General features: G+C 44.3%; 1 protein-coding gene across 1 annotated transcript in view; it reads right to left on the reverse strand.

The window, feature by feature from the left end:
* Window positions 1-3,820: 3,820 nt before the first annotated feature.
* PSMD11 (proteasome 26S subunit, non-ATPase 11) overlaps window positions 3,821-21,636 on the reverse strand; it is a 31,784-nt gene continuing 13,968 nt past the window's right edge. The window contains exons 4-14 of the mRNA XM_038548148.1: window positions 20,467-20,538; window positions 20,004-20,061; window positions 16,601-16,795; window positions 11,743-11,887; window positions 10,881-10,941; window positions 8,980-9,042; window positions 6,640-6,765; window positions 6,217-6,252; window positions 5,911-5,962; window positions 5,498-5,640; window positions 3,821-5,380 (exon numbers count right to left, since the gene is read on the reverse strand). Coding sequence (XP_038404076.1) covers window positions 5,498-5,640; window positions 5,911-5,962; window positions 6,217-6,252; window positions 6,640-6,765; window positions 8,980-9,042; window positions 10,881-10,941; window positions 11,743-11,887; window positions 16,601-16,795; window positions 20,004-20,061; window positions 20,467-20,538 — 951 coding nt within the window. The 3' untranslated portion in view covers window positions 3,821-5,380. The remainder of the gene's footprint in view (window positions 5,381-5,497; window positions 5,641-5,910; window positions 5,963-6,216; window positions 6,253-6,639; window positions 6,766-8,979; window positions 9,043-10,880; window positions 10,942-11,742; window positions 11,888-16,600; window positions 16,796-20,003; window positions 20,062-20,466; window positions 20,539-21,636) is intronic.

Consider the following 21,636-nt stretch of genomic DNA (forward strand, 5'->3'; position numbering starts at 1 on the left):
GGGGCCGGGGGCCGGGGGCCGGGGTCGGGGCCGCCGCGGTCCTCAGCGCCAGCCGTGCGCGGTGCGGGCAGGGACGCGGCCAGGGCCCGAGCGCCTCTAGTCGCCGCGCCCCATCTAGGACCCGGACTCGGACGCCGGCGGCGGGTACTCCCGGCCCCGCCCCGCTCTGCGCCGCCGCGCCAGCAGCAGCCCGGCCGCGTGAGTCCCCGGCGCGCCGCGCAGCCGAGCTCCGGCGGGGCCGGGGAAGGGGGGGCGCCGGGGGCGGGACCGAGGCCCGAACCCGCCCGCCGCCCCGCCCAGACACGTGCTGCCTTTGTTCCCGCCGCGGCGCCCGCAGCCGCTGGCCGCGGGGGCGCTCTCGGCCGCGTCCCCGCCCAGGCGACGCGCGGCCCGCCGGGCTGGGGCTGGGGCCGGGGCCGGGGCCGGGGCCGGGGCCGCAGCTGCGGCGCGAGAAGCCATCCACGGAGGCTGGGTTTCCCGAGACCCCTTTTCCCATTAACACCCTCGTCCCCCGGGGAAGGAGCTATGGAGGTCGAGGGGGAAGGCCCCGAGCCGGGGCCGCGGAGGCGAAGCCTTGCTGAAGCCACTCGCATCCCGCTGGACTGTGCCATTGGCTTTCACGCCCACCCCGGCCGGCCGAGGCCTCGGTCCCCGCACCCCGGGGAAATGGCCGGAGCCTGGGTCAAGAGGAGTCGTCGGCAGACTGGCTCTCCCGCCCCCGCCAGGGCCAGGGCCAGGGCCAGGGCCAGGGCCAGGGCCAGGGCCGTGAGCCGCCCCCCCCCCCCCCGAGATGGGCCAGCCCTTCACAACTGTGACCTGCGCATTTCCCCTGGCCCTCTTATCGGTTACAGTAAAACTGAAGCAACCGCTTTTCCAACCATCCTCTGATCTTCTGATTTGTTTTTCATGCTAACCACGTATCATTTGAAGACCTGATGCTGGCCAAATTGTAAAATTGACTTCTAGTAAGAACTGCCCTCAAGGACAAGAATTCATATCCTTCACAAGAGCTATTCTTCACTTGTTTTTCTTTTAGTTTGGTCTGGAAATTGATCTAGAGTTGCCCACAAACCAGAGAAACAGAAGATTCAAACAGTATCTTAATCCGGATTATCACCTCTGGACCAAAAGATAAGGAAGTGGTAATCCAGATTAACTACCCAACTCCCGGACTCCGGGCCACACCAGCCCACGAGGCTGTCAACCTGTGGCAGCTCTGACAGTTCTGCCTGCTGCCCCACGCAGAACAATGCTGCTATCAGGTCAGAAAGTGCCAGAATTTGTATATGTACTACCCAGCGATTTCTCTGTCAATAGGAGCAATTGAAAGCTTTGGGGACTTTGGTAACCATATAATGGGGAAAAAAAATGCATTGTTCTACACCGAGGGCTACTTCTGAAACATCCACAGCAGCTGTCATCTTAACTTAGATAAAAGCTGGCCCTTAGCTCACTGTGCCCCTCCCTCCAGATACAACCTCTGCTTGCTCTTGACATGCTGCAGTCCTCAACCCTCCTTCCTATAGTAAGCTTGAAGAAGTCATCTCCGAGGTCCCCTGGCCCAATGGCTGTCTTCCTCTCCAAGGCAAAGCCTTTTCCGCGCCAGCCCCTGGTGGAAAGGCCCAGCTCCCAAGCAAGCCTTTGTCCATAGTCTCTCCAGGTCCCCTGCAGATTATTGTGTTGAGCAAAGGCTAAATGCTTTCCATTTCCAAAATATGCCTAAATTTCGAAGCCTGTAATCCTCCCCTTAAAACTATTTGGATCCACCCCGTTCCCTGTACCTACAAATTTCAGTTCTAACTATTCCAATTCATGGCAGACAGTACCAAGGCCCGCTTCACCCCACTTCATTTCCTAAACCAAAGAAGCAGACTTGCCTGGGCCTCTTCCGGTCTGGCCACACTCCGGGAGCCTCTCTTGCCTTTGTCCAGCCAGCCTTCCCTAGCACCTACGAAGAGGTCTTTGCATTACTGCCTGCACTGCCTCACACTTCAAAGGCAAAGCCACATTTGCAGCACAGCATGAAATGTGCACTGCCAGCACACTTGCTATTGTGACTAAGGAAAGAGGCTGTCTGGAAGTCCTGTTCACCCCTCTGCCCTGCCATGCCCACGGTCTCAGGGGACCCACCGCCACCATCACCACCACCACCACCCTCAAGCTCCCATCACAGCTCCAATTGCAAGGCAAGGAAGAAAGGGTAATTACTGTGCCAGAAATGGCAGAATCAAGGCCCAGACTGCAGACCCAGCTGAGCGAATCAGAGCTGTATTCTTCCCATTCTTCAGAGAACGACAGGAAAGAGCTCCAAACCCCACCATCAACCAGGCTTTTATCCTATAGCCTACCTCTCACTGCCAGAAGGGCCAGCCTGCTTGTTATGTGCGCTCTTGGGCTGGTGTTCCCATGTGTCACCAGAGAATCCCTGACCCCTGCATGGCCCCATTCCCATACCACCCCAAGAAAGAGAGGGCAAGGCCCCAGCCAGCTACCCTCCAGAAAGGGCTCCAAATAAAGCTAGGCTAAGCCCTGGCTTCTGAGGAAGCCGTGCTTTGTTCCTTCAGGGATCACAGAGCAGCATCTAGTGGCCCTTCTGGGCAGCACAGATTATATAACTAGTACGCAGCAGTGCTCCAGAGCCAAGCACCTCAGCCTCTCCTCCCAACACCACGGCTGTCTCATTAGCACACCAGAAAGTCTTAGCACCCTTAAGACTGGTGCCAGGAGGGTCCCCAGGTGAAGAAACGGGGCCCAGGCCAGCCTATGGGCCACCCAACCCTCTCAACTGTGCCCAGATCCAGAGTACTTGAGGCCAGGGAGGAAAAGCAGCCCTGGAGGTCTAGAGCAGCACTGTCCAAAAAAATATAATGTGAGCCACAAATGCAAGCCACATAGGTAATTGAATATTTTCAAGTAGCCACATTAAAAAAATTAAAAGAAACAGATGGATTTTAATAATATATTTTATTTAACCCATTATGCTCAAAATATTTCAACATATATATTTAAAAAGTTGAGCTATTTTACATTTTTTCATACTGTCATCAAAATCTGGTTTGTATTTACATTTGCAATGCATCACACTTCCAACTAGCCACATATCAAAGACTGAAGAGGCCTGTGTGGCTAGTGGCTACACCATGGACAGCACGGGTCTAGAGGAGGTCATCAGACCCACAAAGGGAGCCACAGGCTGCTGCCACCTCAGCTCCTTGGGGCTGCCCTAGTAGGCTTGGGAAACCCTCCCTCCTCTCCAACTCCAGGGCTGGATCCCTTTGGAATAGTTCTTACAGTCCTTTAGGCAAGCAAGTCTTCAAGTGAAACTACACAGAGACTATACAAAACTGAAAGAGTAACAAGTAGTTCTGACTCAAGTGGAGCTGGCGCTGAGAGCCCACCCCGTCTTCCCAGTGGCCGCAGAGCCCCTCAGAAGAATGCAGCCAGGGTCCAAGGGGTAGTATGAAAATTCACTGCTTTTGAAGATTTCAACTAAAAACCAAACCACAACTGCAGGCCTCTCCGGGCACTTGCATGACTTCATATAACCTTCCCATCACAATTACCTACCAGCAGAGGATCTTCCAGCCCAAACCCGTGCCCTCACTGGACCATGTTGCCTTGGAAAAACAGGAGGATGCCTGCATACCACTTCCCATTTCAGACCTGACCGATCAAATTTCTTCCTCAAAGCCCTCCACTTTATCCCAGATCAAAAGGTCTCCCATGAAGCAAACATGGTACCAGAGCTTTGGCCAGTCTAGAAGGCTACTGAGCTGTGTGGACTTGTTCAGAAGCCCTCCAGCACTCAAGAAAAGGACACTTTTTGAAAAAAAAAATTGTTTTTATTGGAACTCATCTGAACATCAGATATACCTGGTGTTGGTTAGCAAGAACCGTTTGTACATTTGATATTGATGGTGCCAAAACCAAAACAGTGACTGGACATGATGGGAAGAGATGTTGAGAACAAAAACCTGATTCTGGAGAGGAAAGTAAAAGCCAGTCAGATTCAGTGAGGATGCAAAACCTGGTACAACAAAATCCTTTTACAAAATATAAATTTATTACGAAAACCTGGAAGGATAATCTGAGAAAGGAAAAGAAAGAGAAAAGGAGGCCAGCAGGAAGGAGGCATGAGGGGAGGAGGAAAAGAGAAGACAAAAAAAATGAGGAGGAAGAAATATCGCTGGGCACGGCAGAGGTGCAGAAGCTCACCTGCCCAAATGGCACGAAAGCCTCACTACGTGATCTCATCATAACACAAAGCATGCTGAAATACAACGCTCTACCTCCCAGCCGTTCAGTTTCTAAGAGGTAAATAAAGCAGCTCCCTGGGAGGGGGACATGAGGTTGCTCAAAAACCCAACAACAAAGGTTTAAAAAACAAAAACGAAAGAAAAAAAAGAAAACCCACACCCCACAGTCTCATTTTCAATGTTCACTTGGTTAAAAAAAGACTAAATCCATCTGACAGCAGGAGGAGGAGTGGGACAGGGAGAGAAGCTGATGGATTTCAGACAGCCTGACTCCCCTGAAGGGGAAGGAGGGAGGAAAAGAGACATGTGATGGTCTCCTGGTGGAGAGGGGAAAGAGAAGGGACAGAGAGAAGAGCAGAGAGGGCAATTAAAACACTGACGTCTAATCTAGTTTACTGTGTTAAAAAGAGCCACATGCACAGCAGGCCCCCTGAGGGCCCACACTGCTCCCGTGTGGCCCTTGTGGACACTAGCTCCTGGCCTCGTCCCCATTCCTCCACAGGTCAGCTCGGAGCTGTGCAGGTGCTGCTGCGGTGGCGGCGGCGGCGGCAGGCCCTCGGGCCAGTCTGCTGGAGCCATTGTTGGGGGGGAAGGGCAGGTGACAGGCCATGTGGCAGGGGAAAGAACACCAAAACGCCTCATTTCAAATAAAAAAGAAAATAGCAGTCTATACACAGTTGTTTGTTTTGGTTCAGTACAAACAATAAAAAGTCGTTGCTTTGATGGTCAGGCAAACACCCAATTCTGAAGAGGAGGAGAGGTGACGCCCAGCAGGTGGATTAGGAGCCCCAGTGGTTGACGAGGCTCCTGGCTTTGCGGCCCTCTCCCAGGAGGCAGAGAGCACAGCTTTAGGTAGTGTAAGCCTTTTTCCTTTTATTCAGAATAACCTTTTTTTTTTCTTTTTCTTTTTTTTTAAGCAATTTCCCCACTCCCAAGTTGGGCCAGTAAAGATTACATGAAAACTGGCACACCTATTGGCTGGAATACAGATGCACCAAATGAGGATTTAAAAACTTTCCGAGCGAAAAGTAGAACAAAAAGAAAAAAGAATCTCCTAGCATTTTCCCCAAAGGTTTCACTCTCCCGCCACACACACTCTCCAAAGGACCGCTACAGATCCAACTCTGCAAGAGAAGACAGAGCAGTGTCAATCGGGGAAGCTGCGAGGCCACCCAGAGGCTTTCAGTCTCAACAGGCAGAAGACGGCGCTGCCCGGGCTGGGTCCCAGAGCCGGCACTCACCTATGTCAGTTTCTTGGCTTTGTTGTAGAGGGAATCCACTACTTTACTCATGTTCTGAATGGTTTCCAGAGCAGCTTCGTAAGTTTTATCTACTGGGGGTTCATCGAAAATAATCAAGACACCCTCCCCCTGGTCCAAGATCCCTGTAGGAAACAAAAGGGCAACCCAGGTAAATGAAGGGATGAGATACAAAGGCACCTGAGAAGCAGCCCGCTCCCTAGCTGCCTCCCTTTCTCCAGGAAGGAGAATCAGAAATCATCTCCGTGTTCCATTTGTGCATATTTATTATGCATACTCTCATCACAGGGATAAGTATGGTGAGGATCCCAGGGAGCTACCAGGTGAAATAAATGGAACATCTTTCAAGATAAACAAGAGCATGATGCCTCAACTGCTTCACCACTGTTACTCACCATGAAATTTCTTGTCAAGAATCATCTGTGATAATTTCCTTTCCACGTCGGCCTAAAATCAAAGCATATGATTAAAGGGATCGGTATCCACTAGTCAGAGATCACACTGACACAAGTTTTGTACAAAAGGGCAAACAGATTGTCAATAAAACAGCAACAGTGAAACTCGAGCTCTGAGCTCACAGTCCCCACGCCACACCATGAAGTTTGAGGACTTTCCAACAAGGCCCATTGAGTACAAATGCTAACCACTTCCCCAGCCCCTTTCCCTGTCCCTGCCCCCAAGACAAGCTCAGGACTCCTTACCTTAGAGAGTTTGATGAGGCTAGATATGTGTTCAATCTACAAGAAAAGGCAGAGAGACAGTGACACTGAGAGTCCTACTTCTGCCTCTAACGTGGGGCCAAACTCTCTTTGGTCATGCTTAGGCCTCTCACCATTAGACAACACACATTCCCGTCCCACATACCCACTGTAGACAGACATCTACCACATGCACGGTGACTACAGAAGCAAGGAGGGGACTGTACTCAGGATGAGCAGGGCAATCTCACTGGCCTCCATCCCATAGAATTTCCTTAACACTTATTCCTATGGCAAGAAAAGCCCAAGCCTTCTTGCCCACCAGACACAGCCTTGGATGCAAGTTCCTATTCTGGACACGTGGGAACGGAGGGGACTAGACAGAATGGCTAGCCAAAGAATCAGAGTCCCCAAGAGGGTCCTTACCTGAACTCGGGAAAAAGGCTCAATGACTCGGATCAGATTCTGTTCCAGTAAGTTATCATACAACTTGGCCAAGTGTGTACTGATGATTGGGTCATCCCGGAGCTCTGCCCGATAATCTGTCAGGGCCTGCCAAGAAAGCCAGTCACAGAGATTGGCACAGAGAAGCACCTAAAGTCACGCTACTCCTAGCTTCCTAAGTAGTTTGCTGGGCCTTGTAAACACATAACTGACTGAAGCTCTAGAGGATCTGAGATGAAAGAAAAGTTATGCCAGAAGGCAAAGGAAAGGAAACATCAGGAACTAAAAGATGGAGACCCTTCTAGGCACCACCTTTCTGTCAGAAGGCCTCATGTTGACAGCCCAAACCACGTAAGCCCGATACTACACAAGCAGTTCTCCGCATGTATCCCAAAGAGTAAACAGGGTCTCCATGAAAAAAAAAAATTTTTTTTCTGCGATTAAATAATGAGAAATGCTTGGACACCCGGGTGGTTCAGTTAGTTAAACGTCTGACTCTTGATTTCAGCTCAGGTCATGATGTTAGGGGCGTGAGATTGAGCCCCATGTCCGGATGGGCATGGAGTCTGCTTAAGATTCTCTCTGTCTGCCTTTCCCCCTCCGTGTGTGTTAGTTTGTGTTCTCTCTTTAAAAATAAATAAAAAATAATGGGAAATGCTTAATCCCACAACTGGCTCATGGAGTTGTTTTTTTTTATTTATTTATTTTTTTTATGATAGTCACAGAGAGAGAGAGAGAGGCAGAGACACAGGCAGAGGGAGAAGCAGGCTCCATGCACTGGGAGCCCGATGTGGGATTCGATCCCAGGTCTCCAGGATCGCGCCCTGGGCCAAAGGCAGGCGCCAAACCGCTGCGCCACCCAGGGATCCCCTGGCTCATGGAGTTTTATGAGCACATCAGCATATAGTTCTGCAGTTAACAGGAAACAAAACACCTAATTTTGTTCAGCCCTCATGTATCCCAGACCCTTATCCCCATCAAACATCCCAAACTTTAGGATAAAATGATCTAGTCTACTTTGTTTATTCATGTATGTAATTTATTTACTTTGAGGAATGGTCTAAATATCCAGCCTCATGTCAGCTGTGCTACAAGGTGTTAAGAGAAGAAGCAAATCATGCCAAGTAAGGAAGTGAAATTGGCAAGAAAGCTCAACAAAGATGTGGAATCTTGGAGACAGCCAGAGCCAAATGGTTTAGCCTCTATCCACAATTAAGTTTTTCTTTCTAGATCTACATTTGTTTTTAAGTTGGTCATTATACTGAGACTAGGAGAAGAGAGGCTCAGAAGAGAATATACAAAGTCTCACTCTACTGCTTAGGCATGTTTTTTCCCCTTTTCAAACCTTGGCTAACAATGAGTAAAAGGCACAGGAGGCAAAGCCAGCCTGGAACATCAACCTCGGGAAGTGTCTTCTGGTCCATGTGCACATAGCAAGACTCTTTCTCACGCCCACAAGAGAAGCAGAGCTGGCACTGCTGGAGTTGAAGGAAACTCTATGACCATGGCGTGCAAAATAAGTGCCAGGCCTGGCATTGAGGCCTGACACGTGAGCTGTGGGGCTTCAAGCACTCTCCCTGAACCATAGGCTCAGCTCCCTCAACCATAAAATGCAGAGAAGAGGTTTGTTGTGAAAAATCTAAGTGACAGGGAGCTTGGGTGGCTCAGTCATTAAGTATCTGCCTTTGGCTCAGGTCATGATCCCGGGGTCCTGGGAATGAGCCCCTGCACCAGACTCCCTGCTCAGTAGGGGAGGTCTGCTTCTTCCTCTCCCTCTTCCACCCGACTCATGTTTTCTCTCACTCACCCTGCTCTCAAATAAATAAAAAATCTTTAAAAAGAGAGAGAGAGAGAGAGAGAGAAGAAAAAAATCCAAGTGAAAAAGGATGAAAGAACATTTTTTTAAAGATTTTATTTATTTGAGAGAGTAGAGCAAGAGTGAGCACGAAGCAGCGAAAGAGGGAGCAGCAGAATTCCTGATGAGCAGGAGCCCAACATGGGGCTCGACCCCAGGACCCAAGGATCATGTCAGACACTTAACCAGGCGCCCAGATAAAAGAACTTTTTGAAACTGAAAGGTACTATATATAAATGAGGTACTACAACTCAACAAGTTTTGTTGTATAAAATTTCCAGGTTTTGATACTGTACTATAATTAAAATGCAACCACTGGGGAAAATTGGATGAGTAATACATGGGATCATTGGGTACAGTCTTTGAAAATTCTTATGAAACTATAATTATTTACAAATAAAGAGATTTTTTTTAAGTAAATGCCCCTCTCCTCCACCCATTCCCTACCAACCCAATACCCTGCTTACCTTTTCAAAATCTGCCAGTGATCTATTCTTGCTAGCCTGAGCCACACATTTTAATGCTTCTGTCTAAGAGTAAAGAGAAAAACAGTGACAGTGATCTATTCTGTACATTCACATCCCATCCAATATATGCCTTAAGCAGTATGCTATGTCCACACAACTTCTGGCTACAAGGAAGAACCCACCCCACAAATGTTCTTCAGAGGCCTGGAAGAAAAGCTAGACCACCACCAGTGTGCCACCAGTCTCCCTTTGAAATCTGAAATGACTTAAAAATACTAGGAAATAGAAAAATTAAAAAGGAAAAAAAGGAAAAAAAGAAAGAAAAGAAAGAAAAGAAAAAAGAAAAGAAAAGAAAAGAAAAGAAAAGAAAAGAAAAGAAAAGAAAAGAAAAGAAAAAGAAAAAGAAAAAGAAAAAGAAAAAAGAAAAAAGGCCCTTATATGGCATTCACCAAAGAGGACAAGCTAAAAGAAAAAATGACCAGAGAACTGTGATCTCTTTCCCCCTCCTCCAAGGCTCCTTATTCCCAAAGCCCACTGACTTTCTTGCCCTTAGACCTGGTCATACCTGTGCTTCCAAGTCTCATTCTGCTAGGTTTGGTACAGAGCAAGATCCAAGATCTACTTTCATTAGGGTTGAGACACCAAAATTCTACATATTATATACTCAATGTTAAAATGCCATAGAGAGATGAAGGTACAATCAGTGGTTGAGGTAAACTTCTAGCCTCATTATAAAAGGCACATTCACTCAGCAAGAAATCTACAATCTTTCTGGGAGTCTGTCCTAACTCCTACTTGAAAGCTGTCATCAAGGTCCAAATGACCAGAAGTAGCTTCTCTGGTACAGCCCATGCATTTACATAAAGATGGTATGTCGTAAGGCAGAGTTTGAAATAGTGCAAAACTAACCATTAGTGTAGTGTGTCACAGTATTTGTCCCAGAGAGAGAAAATGTCATAATGAGAAAAGCCTAGAACTAAGAGCCAGATAACCCAAGTTCAAAGTCTGGCTCCATCATTTAATAGTTACCTGATCCTGTCCTAGACACTTGGTCTCTCTTAGCCCATGTCTTCAATTCTGATTCTAGATAGGGCAGTGAGTCCTTCACTTTTGTAATAATGACTATACCTGTGGCCAAAGTAGGAGCCCCAAACCAGGGCCACTTGTAGAGAAAGAAGAAACCATCTATTGTGGCCATTCCTCCAAAGAGTTCATGAGTCTATTGTTCAGAGACAACTGCATTTGAAATCTAGAAAGATTACTTTTACTTTACTAGTGATAATCCAACAAAGTACAGAGAAGGCATGGTCCAAGTGTCTGAGTCCTCCTTTACACAGGTCATACTCATACCTACTCAGGCACAAAAGGGAGCTACCTACTTTCAAATGCCTCTTGCACCACACTCAAAACTCAAGACATGAGTGGGAAGGTACTCAAAAGCCCTTGGGTGAGCCATCAAAGCCTAGTTTCTGCACCAAGCACTTTGACCTTCTTAAAGCACCTCCCTAAAGTACACCAGACTTTACCAGGTTCCAGACTCTTGGAGAATCCAAGCTTTCATATTCTGCACATGTTAAGTTTACAAGTCAGGCTCATGACAGATAAATTTTTTGGTCAAAGCTAACAGTAGCCTAACTCATACAAATGCCTCAGTTCAGTTCTATAACTCCCTCAAACCACCTGATGTCTATAAAAGCACCAAACACTAACTCTCCAGGCCAAGAATTGACCAGTATAGAAAATACACGGAATGAACTTAAGGGTGGAGGGAGGAGTGGGAGGCCACATGGAGAATATAGAATGGAGACTGAAAAGCACTGGTCTCACCAGGCATCATGACTGACAACATGCTGGCCTCAACAGTGGGCAGAGATCATAACTGCAGTCAAGGTATTCCCTACCTGCCTCCCCGCATACCGCAGTGCAAGCTTCCCGCTCACCAAAGCCTGGACATCTTCTGGGCTAGAAAGAAAAAAGACATACTTGGTCACTGCTCCAGGATGTTATGCTTCTAAGTATAAGTTTAGGCAAATTTCTTTTTCTCAGAATTCCACTGAGATGACTGCTCATGGAGGTAAGAGTCCCCACCCCTAAACCTGTATGTCCCTCACCTCACAGAAGCCAGGCTTTCGCCACTCTAGGCCCAAGCTCAGCATTGAAGAGTAGAAAAACTCCAGCATTAAAAAGAAAGCCACACTGAATGTACCAAAAGTTAACAGACCCAACAGGCAGAATGATAAATTTAAGTCAAATCCCAGTACAACAGGTCTTGTTAAAACACAACCCCTGTGTAATCCAAAGATCCAAAAAGTCCTAGTCAATATCATACTTATTCCCACAGAATATAGATAAGTTCTGCAGAATTCCTTATAAAAACATTTATCCTACTTGCTGTTGTTCCCTAGCCTCACTCATACTTTAACCCACCCCATTCTGGGTGGCCCAGTTGGCCAGTGCTACACTAAGCTGTTTCTAGGCCCTCTGGTGCTCAGCAACTGCCTGGTCAGAATAATTAACAGGATGATATGAACACTCCAAGAGTCTGGAAAGGAGATTTATCTAATCTGTCTCCACGATTCTCAAAGACTAGGAAGCAAAAGTGCTCTGGAACACCTTCAATCCTCCCACTCTACATCAGCCAGCACCAGAGGCAGCAGCTGCTACTTCGAACCAGCCCAACTCCCTGTGCAAGCCAGGTCTGCATGGCAGGAAACAGAGGTGAAGAACTTGAGTTCTCATAGCCACAAGTTAACGTGCACCTACGTGTTGAGCATGATTTTGCAGAGCAACATGTACTTCAGAGATGTGATGGCCTTGGGGCTATCAATGGAGTCATAACCCTCAAACGCCTCATAGAAATAGGAGTATGCAGTTTTCCAATCCTTCTCCTCTGCTGCATGGATAATACCTGGGCATTGAAAGAAAGAAGTAAAAACCATTATGAAATAATAGACCCATCAAAGATCAGAGCAAGGGGGATACCTGGGTGGCTCAGTGGCTAAGCGTCTGCCTTCAGCTCAGAGCATGATCCCGGGGTCCTGGGATCTAGTCCCATATCAGGGTTCCCGCAGGGAGCCTGCTTCTCTCTCTCTCTGCCTGTGTCTCTACTTCTCTCTCTGTGTCTCTCATGAATAAATAAAAATAAATAAAAAATAAAAAGATCACAGCAAGGGCCTCCAAAATCCAACACAACCCTCTCTACTTAGTGATGAGGTCAGGAAAGGATAAAAGGACCTGTTCCAAAGTCACTGCCAGCTAGTGGTGAAAGCTGGGATTAGAACCCAGGTCTTTAGTCTCCCAGTTCAATGTCATCTTGACAACATAAATCCCAAAGGGGTCAGAGACCCTTTTAAAGGGGATCCTAAAAACCATGCACCAACATCTTTCCCCATGCTTCTTTACACTACTGTGGTTCTGCTATCTTCTAAGGCCACTAGAAAAGGCCATAGTTACCCTCTAGGACATCACCCTCATAGATTAGGAAGCTGAATCAAACATCCCTGGACTGCCTGAAAAACCTGTTTTAACAATATTTCTTTAAGAGACCATTTTTAAGCTTGACATTTTTGTATGTAAGCAGCTCTCATAAGAGAAAAAAAAATCCAACTTCTTTTGCTCTCGTTGTATTTGTCATTTATGGATGTGCTTTTGCTTAGATGCAATCGATATAGATTTCATATAATGCCAGATCCATGAAATTAATTTAACTGGACACTTCCTTAGGCTAAGATATCATAGTTTATATAAACAATTCTCTACTGTTTAGAAGTTGGGTTGCAAAAAAAAAAAAGAAAAGAAAAGAAGTTGGGTTGTGCCCAACAAGGCTAACTTTGATTAAACTTGCTAGTACTTCCAACTGTGCTATCACTTGGGATAATATGAAATTTAGTTCCTTCTAGCATGGGAGGCATCTAAGTCCTCAAAGCGTATATCAATTCTAATTCTGCTTTAGCCCCTTATGAGGTTACAGACCTCAGCCCCACTCATTTACCACAGTTTTCCCCGACATTTTTCACATTGAGATACACTGAGAAAGTATTCAGCACCTTGAAGTAAAAGGATGAGATTGTTTACACATGACCCAGGGGAACATTTCAGCACATTTTTAACCCACCTATCGAATAGCTGCGTGCCTACACACCATCTGGGAACTTCTGACTTAATACCATTTACTGAGTGATATGTGCCATACCCCAATACTTTTACTCTACCCAAGAAGCCTCTCATTTTGAAGCTAAAGGAATCAGACCCTTCTTCACTACTGTTCTAAAGAGAAAAATTCCCATTCCCCATACCTCCTGGTCTAGAGCTAGAAGAAAACACACCACACAATAAGACAGGCCAAAAAAAAAAAAAAAAAAAAAAGTAAAATAAGGCCCACGAACCAGTATACTGCTTTCCCAAATACATTAATAGGGCCCACATTAGAACTCCAAGCATCATGGCTAGTATATGAGGTTTATTATTTTAAAACAAAACAAAGTAACAACAACAAAACTAGATTGTCGCTCATTCAACACCAGTATTAACAAATGTCTATTATTTGCCAGGCAGTGATGTAATTACTACAGAAAAAATAAGTATAAAAAAAGGACCTCATGAAGCTCATAGTCTCACAGTGGGGAAAGATGGTCACCAAAATGAGATTAGTGCCGTAATATATACAAAAGAATATAGCTTTGAGAGAAGTCCAAAAGAAAAAAAAAAGCACTAAAGAGGATTACAGATTAGATTAGACATATGAACTGGACCTGGAAGGGTGCATGCGAGTTTACCAAGGGGATAGATGCAAAGGGGAATTTCCATGCAAAGAAGACAAAATACAGAAAAGGCACAAAAACAAGAGCACATGAAGTCATTTGGTAACTGATGAAAATGAAAAGATGCCTTCCTTTTCCATACCATGTTAGAATAAAATGTAGCCTGGGGATATGGGGAGCCACTGGAGAATTTCAAACAAAGGAGTTAAATGATCTGATTTGTGCTTGAGAAAAATGACTTTGGGGCCAATAAAAAAACAGTGGACTGGAAAAAGGGCTCAGAGACAGATCAGCAGAAGACTGCTCCAATTAGAGTAGTGACTGTAGAGATGGAATAGAAAAGGTAGGTTTGGAGACAGACTCAACCTGATCTAGCAACTGACTGGATATGAGGGGTTAAGAGAAAAAAGAGTCAAAATTACTCCAAAGACAATAGCTTGAGCAACAATAAAAATATATATATATATTACCATTAACTTGAATAGAAAAAAAGATTGAGGGAAGAGTTAGATAATAATTTTGCTTTTTGACATGTTGAGGCTAAGACTCTTCTAAGGCATTTAAGTATATATGTCCATTATGCAGCTGGAAATCTGGATCTAAAATTTAGGAGAGAGGAAAGCTACTGAGGATGAAGGTGAGGAAACTACTAGTGGCATGTAGCAGCTAAAGTCATGGGTGAGTACGGCATTTTAGAAAGGAAACAGAACAGGAAAAGAAAACAACTAAGAAAACAACACTGAGGACACACTTAAAATTTAAAAGTCAGTCAGAAGGAAGAGGAAAGGAAACGGCAAAGTGTGACCATGGATAGTTAATCAACGGAGGAGAACCAAGAAGACAGTGATGTCAAAGAAGCCTAAAGTGTTCTAAAGGATTAACTTCTCCCCAAAAGTCAAGAGGTTCTAAGGGACTTATTAATTCTTTCAAGGAGTCAATAGAGACCTCAAAGTAAGGATACTCTTTCAACTTTTCCAAGAAACTTGACAGAAAGAAGACAGCAATTTACAAAAGAGAAAAAAGCCTGTGTTTTTGAGCCGATGCAATTAAAGGACTAAGAGGAAGATTCAAATAAAGAAGACTGAAGACAGAATAGAACAAAGACAGGTAAAAGAATCATTCCTAATAAGGAGTAGACTGAGCTGTGATACAAATTCTAGAGAAGAAAAAGGAAAGAGCTCATGTAAACATGGCCTCTATTTTCCTCTGTGAAATCCAATGCAAATTCATGTCTTGTCCCTGAAGGAAGGGCATAATGAAAGGACAGCAGCTTTAAAAAAGTGCCAGGGGCACCGGGTGGCTCAGTAGGTTAAGAGCCTACCTTCTGCTCAGATAATGATCTCTTCTCACTCTGCCCCTCTGCCCACTCGTGCGCTCACTCTCTCCCTCTCTCTCAAAATCTTAAAGTGCCAATATTGGTCAAAGGGAGGACAGCTATAAGAGCTTCACATTTATCATCTCACTGAATCTTCACCACAATCCTATGAGGAGATATTATTATTATCACCATTTTAGAGATGACCTAAAGACAAATTAAGTAACCTGTCCAAAGTCACAAAGAACCAAAATTTGACAGAATCAAATTGACAGAACCAAAATTTCAACCAAGGAAAGGTGGTTTATAGAGCTTCTGCTCCTCCTCTCGGAATGACAATACAAGCTATTTGATATTCACAATACCTGATAAGCAAGTAGTACAGGCATTGTGTTATGCAAACACGGAGAAAACATCCCAGGGAGGTAACACCAGGATTTACACTAGTCTTCTGCCTCCAATTCCAGTGTTCCATCCATAATGATGATAAATTATGACTAATAAAAGCTGCTGACTACAAAAAACAGGCATGACCTCTGAGCCCCAATATTCACACTCCATCAGAAAGGTATACACTGGGGATCCCTGAGTGGCTCAGTGGTTTGGCGCCTGCCTTTGGCCCAGGGTGCGATCCGGGAGTCCCAGGATTGAGTCCCACGTCGGGCTTCCGGCATGGAGCCTGCTTCTCCCTCCTCCTGTGTCTCTGCCTCCCTCTCTCTATGTCTATCATGAATAAATAAATAAATAAATCTTTAAAAAAAAAAAAAAAAAGAAAGGTATCCACTACATTCAACTGAAATGGGGGATAGTGGAGGAGACTTTCCTTAGCCTTGATCTGACACCCTTTGGAAAAGTCCAACATCCTTTACCAAGGCTTCCAAGCTGTGACAAGAGACTTAGGTTAGTCCAACCATGGAGAGAAGTGGTACCCTTTAAGTGAGTGACTAAGATAGAGGTTAAGGGAGATTTTTAAACCTGTAAAGGTCGGGATGCCTGGGTGGCGGGTTGAGCACCTTGCCCCTGGCTCAGAGCGTGATCTGAGGTCTCAGGATCAAGTCCCACATCAGGTTCCCTACCTGGAGCCTGTTTCTCCCTCTGCCTATGTCTCTGCCTTTCTCTCTCTGTGTGTCTTTCATGAATAAATAAATAAAATCTTAAAAAAAAAAACCTGTAAGGGTCTTGGCTCTAACAATTAGGCTGCCTTGCTCATCACAGTATTTTTTTTTAAAATATTTTTATTTATTTATTCAGGAGAGACATACAGAGAGAGAGAGAGAGGCAGAGACACAGGCAGAGCAAGAAGCAGGCTCCATGCAGGGAGCCTGACATGGGACTCGATCCCAGGACTCCTGGATCACGCCCTGGGCTGCAGGCGGCGCTAAACCGCTGCACCACCAGGGCTGCCCGGAAGGTACTCTTCTAATTGGGTTTCTCTGAGCTTGAGCAGAATCAGCTAATTACATTCTCTATCCTGACATCCCCCCATTCCCCACTGTGATATAAAAAGAGCTTTAAGAAAACATCACATGAGCAGCTAGGGTGTTACCTGATTGCATATCCAAGGTGGCCTGCAATTTAGGAGGGCAGTAGATAGCATTTGCTGTAGTTCGAGCAGAGGTTAAGGCAGCTCGGGCTTTCGGCAAGTTGCTCAGGGCATGGTATGTTTTGCTTTCTAAAAGCTGTACTTCCACCAAAAGGGCTTTGTCATCCATCTTTTTCAACTCCCGCAATAGCTGAGAACCTGGAGCAGGAAAAAATATATACCCCTTTGTTATCCATAATCTTAATACCTTAATACTATAACATCTTACTCTCCCACCCTCATAAGAACACTCAGGATAAAGAAACCTGCCTGAACTCAAAGAGAGGTAGTCTACTTGCGAGAATTGTATTTTTTTTTTTTTTTTTTTTTTTTTTTTTACTAATGTTCTATCTTCCCAAAGAGAAACATAGATCTCTTTGAAGTTTTTGGCATACTAATGACATTAGACCCAAAAGTCCTATAAGCTTCTTCAGATTTGAATACAGTGACAATCTCCACCCAGAACATGCAGAAACTAGTTATTTGGTTCAGACAGCCACTAGATATCATTCTTTTCCTGTCTAGCAATTATACGATTGCATAAAAAATTGCAGGCACTAAGGCTGGTGGGTTGGGCAAGGCAAGAGTTCGGGACATGCCAATGCTCTCCAAATACACCTTCTTCCCACCTCAGATGAGAAAATCCAATCCAAACAGATTTGCACCATATATAGAAATAAATAAATTATGACTGATAAATCATAAGACCCAGGGTGCCCCAGTGGCTCAGTCATTAAGGCATCTGCCTTCAGCTCAGGTCATGATCCCAGGATCTCTGCTCAGCGAGGAGCCTCCTTCTTCTTCTCCCTCTGCCTGTCACTCTGCCTACTTGTGCTCTCTCACTGACAAATAAATAAATAAAATCTTAAAAAAAAAAAAAAAAAAGAAATCAACAACCTGAATGTAAGAGCTAAACCCATAAAACACAGGATCTGGGATTAGGCAACGATTTCTTAAGATGATACCAAAAGCATAAGCACAAAAAAATAAACAGGACTTATGGGCACCTGGGTGGCTCAATCACTTAAACATTCAACTCTCAATTTTGGCTCAGGTCATGATCTCAGGGCTTTGAGATCAAGGCCTGCATCAGGCTCCATGCATGGAGCCTGCTTAGGATTTTCTCTCTCCCTCTCCCTCTAACCCCCCTGCACCCCTACGCCTATATGCATTCTCTTTCTCTCCCTAAAATATAATAAATAAATAAATAAATAAATAAATAAATAAATAAATAAATAAATAAATAAATAAATAAATAAATAAAGGTTTTAAATTAGAATATGCCTCAAAGGACACTATTCAAGAAAGTAAAAAAAGCAATTCATAAGGGGGGTGGTTTGCAAATCACATATCTGGTAAAGGACTTGTATCCAGAATAAACAATAAGAACACAAACAACCCAATTAAAAAATAAGCAAAAGATTGAATAAACATTTCTCCAAAGACATATAAATGTCCAATAAGTACATGAAAAGATTCTCAACATTACTAGTCATTAGGGAAATGCAAATCAAAACCTCGAGATACCACTTTTACCCCTACACAAAGATGGCTAAAATAAAATGTGGCATAACCACACAATGGGTATTCAGCAATACAAACAAATAAAGCAGTGATACATGCTATAACATGTACAAACCTTGAAAACATGCTAAGTGAAAGATGCCAGTCACAAACACCACATATTACAGGACTGTATTTAAATGAAATGTCCAAAGAGGTATATCCAATAGAGGCAGAAAGTAGATTAGTGGTTGCCTAGCAGGGGATAGGGAATAATGGGAATGATAACGAACAGGTACATGGGTACAAGGTTTCTCTCCGGGGGATGAAAATGTTCTAAAATCTGATTGTGGTGATGACTGTACAACTATGAATATAGTTAAAATCACTGGCTCATACACTTCGAAAAGGGTGAAATTTTATTGGTCTATGAATTACAACTCGATAAAACTGTTACTTTTGGGGGAGGAGGGTGCCTGCCTGGCCTTTTTTTTTTTTTTTTTTTAAGATAACAGAAATTTATTCTCTTATAGATCTGGAGGCTGGAAGTCTGAAACCAAGGTGCCAGCATGGCCACATTTCCTTCTAAGGCTCCGAGGAAAATCTGTGCTATACTGCTTTCCTAGCTCCTGGGGGTGGCTGGCTCTTCTTGGTATTCCCTGGCTTGCAGGAAATCCCCTAGAATCACCAGTCTCAGCCTGTGTCACCCCATGGTTGCCTCTCCTCTGTGTGTTTCCAAATCCCTCTGTCCTTATAAAAATGCCCATCATTGGATGGAGGGCCCACCTGAAGCAGGTATGAACTTGATCATGGAAGAGCATGCAACTCTTGATTTCAGGGTCATCAGTTCAAGCCCCACATTGGGTGTAGAGATTGCTTAAATACATTAAACTTTAAAAAAAATTATTTGATTAATGCTACTATTTGAACCATATGCAATATCATTTTGCAGGATAAAAACTGAATATTGGCATTTTTTTTTTCAGCTTAATAGATCATGAGAAGCCATGTTCTTCCATCTGGGAAAAATAGTCCAAATCTACCATTAAAAAAAAAAAAAAAATGCAGCAGGCAAAGTCTTTTAGGGTGTTTAAAAGGCCACACAGCAGAAAAGCTTTAGTCAGCTCACTCTAGCTACCATATATATTTGCATCAATTAATTTCTTGAATTTTATCTTTTTTTTTTAAAGATTTTTATTCATGAGAAACAGAGAGAGAGACAGAGACAGAGACGGAGAGGCAGAGACACAAGCAGAGGGAGAAGCCATCTCCTTGTGGGAAGCTCAATGTAGGACTTAATCCCAGGACCTCGGGATCATGCCCTGAGCTGAAGGCAGACGCTCAACCACTAAGCCACTTGGCTTCCCAATTTGTTGAGTTTTAAAATAGATGTTAAGTGTAATTATAAACAAGTATAATAAATGTAATAGTAAAATACTTGCAGTTTGACCCTTTTGCTTTCTAAATTTGACAGATAAACTTTGGTTACTTACTTAGAACTTCCAAATGGCATTTCTCCACGACAGATTCAGTAAATGTAAGCCACTATAAATCCTTCTTAGAAGTAGACAGAACAGGTGCACCTGAGTGGTGCAATGGTTGAACATCTGCCTTTTGGCTCAGGTCGTGATCCCAGGGTCCTGGGATCAAGTTCCACATCAGGCTCCCCACAGGGAGCCTGCTTCTCACTCTGCCTATGTCTCTGCCTCTCTGTCTCTCTCATGAGTAAATAAAAAAATTAAAAAAAAAAAAAAAAAGAAGTAGGCAGAACATAAATTATTAATACATAACTAGTTAAGAGTGGCCAGGTTCAGAATACATTTGCCAGCTAGGATGCCTTATTACTTTCTACCAGCTTACTTACCCAAATGCAATGCTTCCTGGTACCTCTTGGTATCAAAGTACAAAGACACCAGTCTTGCCTAGGAAAGAGAAAAGGCATTGACTGATAGAAAGAAAGAAAAAAGCCAAAGAAAGAAATCAAAGATTGACAGTCACAGAACTGTTACTGCTGAATATACATGTCCTGGAGAGAGCATCAAATCCAGCCTAAGAAATGATCTAGCCCATGGTATTATCTGCTACTATGACCAGTGACTGACTGACTTAACTTTACTGTGGTGCTGTTTACTTCTCTGAGTCACACAGCAAGTCTGTCTCAAAACTTCAACCAGAGTATTTTCATGAGTGGGATTATTATCAATGATCTTTGGGTGCCTGGATAATACAAAATTACTGAAAATACTTTTGATCCGAATGATGTCACTTACATTCACAGTCTGTCTAATGCCTAGAGACCTGAAAGTAGCATTAACGCAGGCACATACCTCCAAAGCTTGGCGTAAGAAAGTTCGTTTCTCTGACTTGGCCCATTCGATGCACTCTAAACACAATTCAACCTACAACAGAGAAACAGTACATACAATATTATGTTTTCACATTCTTCCCACAAACCTTGCTTTGGAGAACAGCTTCAATTCCCTCCTTATCTATTACCCATGTTGCTCTATTTAATGTCTCAGGGGACATGCCTTGATCTACAGTATCTCACTGTGTAATGGTTATATAATGGAGAATTAACTTGGCTTTTTAGACATAAAGTATCTTTGTGCTTAGGTTGTGATCTTTTGAAAAAGAGCTTCACCTTCAAGATTCCTCTTCTACCTTCCCAGGAGGGACCCAGAACTTCCAATATATATAGCCTGGAATACAGATTTCTACAATGGCTGAGAAATCTTTAAAGCAGAAATTTCTCCCTAAATACTTGCAAATAATAATGGTAATGTGTTAATCTGAACCCACTAGTAATGAAGGGGAGAAAGCCTCAGACTGAGCACAAATGTCTTATTCCTAACAGTTGCCTGTAAGACTGAAAAGGCTCAGCTGGCTCTTTCCTTTCCGATACTAAGAAGTGCAACTAACCAATTCATCATCACAATACAATACATTTAGCACATATTAGATGAAGTAAAAAGAAAGCAGAATTAGCCTAACACTTAAAAAGACTTTAAAGCTTTATTTAAAGGTGCTTTGGGGGCACCTGACTGGCTCAGTTGGTAGAACATGTGACTCTTAATCTAGGGTCCTGAGGTCGAGCCCCACATTAGGTGTAGGGCCTACTTAAAACAAAAAAGAAAAAAAAATGAATGAATGAATAAAAATAATAATAAAGGTGCTTTGCACCCTCAGTTCTATCTGCCACCCAAGCAGTGAGAGAACATGCAAAGTAACTGATTTAAAGCAGTGTTCTATGCTAGAGAGTCTACATGCCATCAGGTATCTGTGACATATCAGCTTTGAGAAAGTGCATATAAGTACTGCAGATCTTACATCACTCTCTTACTGCAAGTTTTGTGTTAAGATTCCTAATCAGGGCAGCCCGGGTGGCTCAGCGGTTTAGCGCCGCCCTCGGCCCGGGGCCTGATTCTGGAGACCCCGGATCGGGTCCTGCGCCGGGCTCCCTGCATGGAGCCTGCTTCTCTCTCTGCCTGTGTCTC

Source organism: Canis lupus, chromosome 9 (assembly GCF_011100685.1).
Source record: "Canis lupus familiaris isolate Mischka breed German Shepherd chromosome 9, alternate assembly UU_Cfam_GSD_1.0, whole genome shotgun sequence".
Classification (NCBI taxonomy): domain Eukaryota; kingdom Metazoa; phylum Chordata; class Mammalia; order Carnivora; family Canidae; genus Canis; species Canis lupus.